The 6,383-nt window shown below is 38.1% G+C and overlaps 1 protein-coding gene across 1 annotated transcript in view; it reads right to left on the reverse strand.

Annotated features, from left to right (window-relative positions):
- Nucleotides 1–4,823, reverse strand: part of Satl1 (spermidine/spermine N1-acetyl transferase like 1) — an 18,698-nt gene extending 13,875 nt beyond the window's left edge. Inside the window, exon 1 of the mRNA XM_021153315.1 lies at nucleotides 2,692–4,823. Within this exon, the coding sequence (XP_021008974.1) occupies nucleotides 2,692–4,503 (1,812 nt within the window). The 5' untranslated portion in view covers nucleotides 4,504–4,823. The remainder of the gene's footprint in view (nucleotides 1–2,691) is intronic.
- Between the last annotated feature and the right edge of the window lie 1,560 nt (nucleotides 4,824–6,383).

Consider the following 6,383-nt stretch of genomic DNA (forward strand, 5'->3'; position numbering starts at 1 on the left):
GGGATCTGGAAAAAGGATAACATTTGAAGTATAAAGAAAATATCCAATAATTTTTTTGAATCTCACATTAATAGAAATTGTGACAAAATTATATTTCCCCACATTGTAGCATAATAATCCAACAGAATATTTCTTACTCCTAAAATAAAAACTTACTGATGTATATAACCAAAATAAATTTAAATTCTTCAAAATAAATCAACATGTTGGCTCATTTCATGCCAATTTAACACAGATTAGAGTTATTTGAGAGGACAGAACCTCAACTGAGACAATGCATTCATTAGATCAGGCGGTAGGCATGCCTCTCCAGCATTTTCTTAATGACTAACTGATTGGGTAGGGAGTTGGTGGGCAGTGACCATTGTGGTGGTACCACCACTGGGTGGCCTGCCCTACCTTTTATAAGAAAGTAGGCTGAGCAGGCCAGGAGGAGCAATCAGCACCCCTTCATGGCCTCTGCATGCTTTCAGTTCCTGTCCTATTTGAGTTTCTGGCCTGACTTCCTTCAATGGACTATTAGGGTATGCAAACCAAATAAACCCTTTCCTCCCCAAGTTGCTTTTGGTCATGATATTTCATCACAGCAATAGTAGCCATAACTAAGACAAAATAACTGCTCATTAAAAAATCCACACATAAGCATGTCTTCATTATTAACATCCTAGTCAGTCCATGCTATATTATTTTCATATCAGTTAGCACTCATTTATAAAGATGTGTTCTTCATATGGTATTGGTCAATTGGATTTAAGCAGGAAAAGCAACATTTCATGAATAACCATACTTTTGCAACATATTCAACTATGTGGTAACTATATTATATGTCTCATCACTATATGTATTAGAGTTCTAATCAATGTATACTACCCATAAATCCATGTTAATAATTTTCACTAGTATTTTGGATATTTTGACATTTTAAATCTAATGATTGCCATTTATTATCTCCAAAGGAGACTAATTTTTGAAAAATTTAACATAATATTTACAAATTCATTTGTTAGATAAAAAAGTTTCTAACTGGTTGCTAATCTTATACAGTAGTTGACTTCAAGCAAACCCATGTACAGAACATATAAATTTAAACTCTGCTATAAGGTTTGTTTTAAAAATTAAATATTAACACCAGGTATTGGGATATACACCTTTAGTCTTAGCACTTGAGAGGCAGCAGCAGGTGGATTTCTATGAGTTCAAGATCAGCCTTGTCTACATAGTGAGTTCTAGGACAACTACGTCTACAAAGAGATACCCTGTCTGAAACAAACAAACAAACAAACAAACAAACAAATAAATAAACATTACATTTTAAAACCAATCTTTAGTATTTCTGAACTTGACAAAATTTTATTTAACTTCCCAAAACCACAGAATTTTGCCCAGGATTGAAGATTCTGATCCAGTCTAAATTTGGACTAAGATTTCGTTATTTGAAATATGCAAGCTTAAGTAATATTTTCTTTCTTTTGAAATTACTTAGATTCAGAATGTCAAATTATGGTATATATTGACAGGTTTTTATGGTACAGAGACAATATTTGTTTTGCTATAGAAATTCAAGAAAGAATTTATGTTTATTTCTTGAGAGGAGAAAAATTTAGAGGTCTCTTATGCAATACAATGGTCATATATATATATATATACACATATATTTATGTTTTTACATATGTAAAAACACACTGTATTGTGATTAAGGAATTATGGAGTAAACTTATAATAGTCGCACAGAATTAACAAGTCATTTACATCTTAACTGTTTGCTTAAGTCCAGAACAGAGCAAAGTTGCAGTGAGTATACTAGTAATTTTCAAATTACATTTAAATACTCTGGTTGTAGCATTTTATTCTGCAGAATTATTTTTGAGAAACTAACCGTTTTGCTTCACCTACTTTAATACTAGTATATTATGGATTTATAATGTAAACATATGTGTACAAACTTTGAAAGATCATACATTTCTCATGAGGGAGCTGTCATTCAGTCTGGTATGTATCTGCAAAACATTTTAATAGTGAAAACATAACAATTTTTAAGATCAGGTATAGTAAAAGGTTTATACTCTGCTACAATGATGTTGATGTACAGCTACACAACGCCTCTTAGTGAAGTCTTTTAGCTAAGGAATTTTGATGGCAAGCTAATAAATTAATTTTCAAAGAGTATTTTTATAGACTTGTAAATAATCGTGTGTTGGGAAGATGAACATAAAACACAAAGAGAACCACTACATACACATCTGTGTATCACACGAATGACTGCCATCAATGCATCAAAAATTCATCATGGTAACTATAGTTATTGCATTGTCACCTTTACTGCACTGGTATGATTTCTAGGAAAAGTATTAAAATAAACATGTGCATAAGAAAGTGTTCACTCAGTTCCTTAGGCTCATGGAATGTATGTGTTAACAGACTTCTAGATAAGCTTTGCCAACTGAGCTATCTCCCTTGTAGACATTTCATATTTTCTTTAAACAATTTATATTCTGCATATAAACACTACAACCATTGAAAATGATGATTAAAGGGGTTTAGTGCATTTGACATTATGTATATGCATCATAATGAACAGAGCTGCCATTATTATTATTATTGTTGTTGTTGTTATTCAAACTTAGACTATGCATGCCTTTTGTTCTTTCAGCTCTTCCCTAACTTCCAAGTAATAAGGAGATACAGGCTTACTTTAATCAATCTCAGGATATCTGGGCAATCTTCAGGCTCAGCAGGTCTTATGAAGAAAGAACAAGTATCTTTTTTTCCCATGGGCGATTGTGTAATTCTTTGTTGACTTTCATTTAAATCACTCATGCTTGATTTACCTGGCTCTAATTGACTTGGACCTGGTTGGCTTATGTCTAGATGATCTGAGTCTGACTGGCTAGTGTCTGGTGGACTACCTTTAATCTCTGGTTTTCCTGGACTTGGCTCCGATTTATCTGATTCTGTCTTTCCTCCTTGGCTTGATTGGGCGCCATCAGGTTGGTTTGTATCTAATTGGTTTGTGCCTAACAGAGTGGATCCTGGTTGCCTTGACATTGCTTCCCAATAATTGTCTGATTGTTCCATGTTTAGATTGATAGGGCAGGGATGAAATTTTTCTAATTGTCTTGTGTCAGAGAAACTTGGGGTTGGCTGCCATGTGTATAATTGTCTAACACCAGGCATGCTGGGATTTTGTTGCCATGTATCAAATTGTCTTGTGGCTAATTGGCTGGGGCTTGGTTGTCTCATATCTGAGTGGCTTGGACTCCATGGCCCTGAGTCTGAATATTTCATGCCAGGTTGGACTGGTTGCCATGAATCTAATTGTCCCACAACCAGAGTGTTGGGGCCTGGTGTCCATTGGCCTGATTGTGTATTGCTTGTGTAGTTGGGACGCCATTGCCATGGATCCATCTGTTGCATGCCTGGTTGGCTGGTGCCTGATTGCCATACATCCATATCGTTCATATCTGGTTCACTGCTACCTGATTGCGGCGTGTGCAACTCTTTTGTGCTTGATTGGCTGGCGCTTGATTGACACATGCCATACCTTTGGCCGAAGCCTGTTTGACATGTGTTCAACTGCTCTATACCTGATTGGTTGAGGCCCACATGCCATGAACCTGACAATGTTTTTGCTAGTGGGCTAGGACCTGTTTGCCATGTGACTGCATGTCTCACACTTTGTTGGCTAGGGCCCTGTTGCCCTGAGCTTGATGGTGTCTTGCCTTGTTGACTAGGGACTAGTTGCCAGGTATCAGATTCCTTTGTACCAAGTTCAATGGGACCTGCTTGTCTCAAGTCGAATTGTCTGGTGGATGAGTCACTTAGTTGTGGTTGCCATAAATTTAATTGGTTGCTGCCTGGGTGGTCTGGGTCCCACTTCCACGCATCTATTTGTCTCACACTTGGAGGGCTTGATTCCCATTGCCATGGTTCTGTTTCTTTCATTCCTGGAAAGTTTGGGTCCTGTTTCCATGTATCTGGTTGTTTCTGTTCTGCACAGCTTGGGTCTTCTTGCACTGTATCTGATTGCCCTGTTCCCTGATTACTTTGGGTTATTTTCCACATGTCTGGTGGTTCCTTGCCTGAATACTCTGGGTCCCATGGCCATGGGTTTATTGGTTTCATATCGGAAGTGGGTGGGCCTGGCTGCCACATGCCTGCTTGGCTCATGCCTGCTTGGTTCATGCCTGCTTGATTTGCACTTGGTTGTTTCATACCCAGTTGGCTCATGTCTGTTTTGTAGATGCCTGGTTGTTTCGTGCTTGACCACGGTTGTTTCATATTTGGTTGGCTCTGGCCTGCTTGATTTATATCTGATTGGCTTGAGTCTGATATTGTCACCCCTGGTTCGTTCATTGGTGGTTGGTTCATGCTTGGCTGGTTCATGTATGGTTGACTTGTCCCTGGTTGTTGCATGTTGTGTGGGCTCAGGCCTGGTGGACTCATAGCTGGTTGGCTTACACCTGGTTGTGTCATACCTGATTGATAAGTGCCTGGTTGATCCATGACTGACTGACTGGCAGGTGGGTTGGTAAACAGCTGACTGGCTTGTAAAAGTCTTGATAGAACAGGATATTTTGACTACAGCGCTGTGATGAAAAGTTGTCAGCTGTTTCCAGTTTGTCTTAACTCAGACTTGGAGATAGTCCTCTCTCATGGTGGGAATGGGAAACAAAGATGACTACCTCAAGAAGGTGATTAAATCCTCTAATTCACTGGTGGTGTCTTCACCAGATACCACAGCTACAAGCTTGGCTGGATTTCAGCCGCCATCTGGTCTTTCCCTGCTAACAGGGCAGAAGAGGAAGAACAAAATGATCCTGGGAGTGTTACCACCTTACCCCTCCCCCAACACACAGAGCTGCATCATAATGCTGAAGTCACAATGCCAGATTCTCTTTGCCTATGTGTGAGGTAGGGGCAGGGCAGTGGCTGCTTGACTAAAGATTCATTGCTCTTTTTGAAAAGCAAATGGCTGGCTCTCCAATCTTACCCCAGCATTGTTGCAGAACTCCATTCACCCTATCTTCATTCTCTGTGAACATTGCTGAACCTAAGTATGAACCTAGTTTTTCTCATTCCTGTGGACTCTCTTAACCTGTTCTACTCCATTTCCATTCCTTTTCATTAGGCAAGGATACCTAGAAACATTCTCTACATGAGACCTCCAGTGATCATACTAGACCTGAGTCATCAGACATGGACTCAGGTCTGAGGATTTTCACTCTGCCTCATTTCCTCCATTGTGACCTTGTATGGTGCTTCCTACCTCAACTCCATCCACTGGAAATCCTAACTCTGAGTACAAACCCAGGATCCCCCTAGACTTTAATCCATCTTTCCAGATTATTCTTTGTCTTACTGCAACCAACTTGAAAAAGCTACTCCTGCCACAACTCTAATTTCCCAGGGACTCCGACTCATGCTATGAACAGAATACCATTAGTTCTTTCTTCTAAGCCCTCTCAGACTTTTCTCCAAGCTCATCTCTATTACTCTTTGCCACCCACCAACCTGCAGAAGCACTCCCCACCAGACAACACACAGCCACCACACTTTTCTAAGATTCAGAGAGAGGAAAATAAACCAAGGAATGTAACACCCATACAACAAAGACAATAAAAAATACCCACACCTAGAATCATCTCAATCATCTTAACTCCAGATGCCTAGACATGAGGACAAATCCATACATTAATAGCCAAGATGATATGTCTCCAGAACCCAGTTATCCCCACTATAGTAGACCCCAACAAATGTGATTTAGTTGAAACACAAGATAGGGACATCAAACTATCAATTATGAATATATTCAATGACCTTAAAGAGGATATGAATATATCATTTAATAAAGGATTTGTAGATTTGTCTTCTCATAGTCTATGAAAACAATCAGTAGAATGAAATGAAGAAATAGTTCAAGACATAAAAATATAAATAAAATCACTAAGTAAAACCCAAACTAAGATAAAACTGTAAATGAAAAAAAATTAATAAGTCAAACAAAAACCTGAGGTAAGCCTAACCAAGAGAGTACAAAACACAAAAGAGACATTCTCAGATATTGAAGAAATATATACCTATGTTAAAGAAAATGATGAGTATAAAAATATCTAGGCACAAAACATGCAGAAAATCTAATACACTATGAAAAGACCAAGTCTACAAATAGGAAATTAGGAAGTAGAAGAAACCAAGTTCAAAGGCACAGAAAATATTTTTTTAACAAAATCATAGAAGAAAAATTTCCTAATCCAAAAAAGGAAGTATTAATCAAGGTATAAGACACATATAATAGCCAGAAGCTGGAAAGAACACAGATGCCCCTCAACAGAGGAATGGATACAGAAAATGTGGTATATTTACACAATGGAGTACTACTCAGC

Source organism: Mus caroli, chromosome X (assembly GCF_900094665.2).
Source record: "Mus caroli chromosome X, CAROLI_EIJ_v1.1, whole genome shotgun sequence".
NCBI classification, from domain to species: domain Eukaryota; kingdom Metazoa; phylum Chordata; class Mammalia; order Rodentia; family Muridae; genus Mus; species Mus caroli.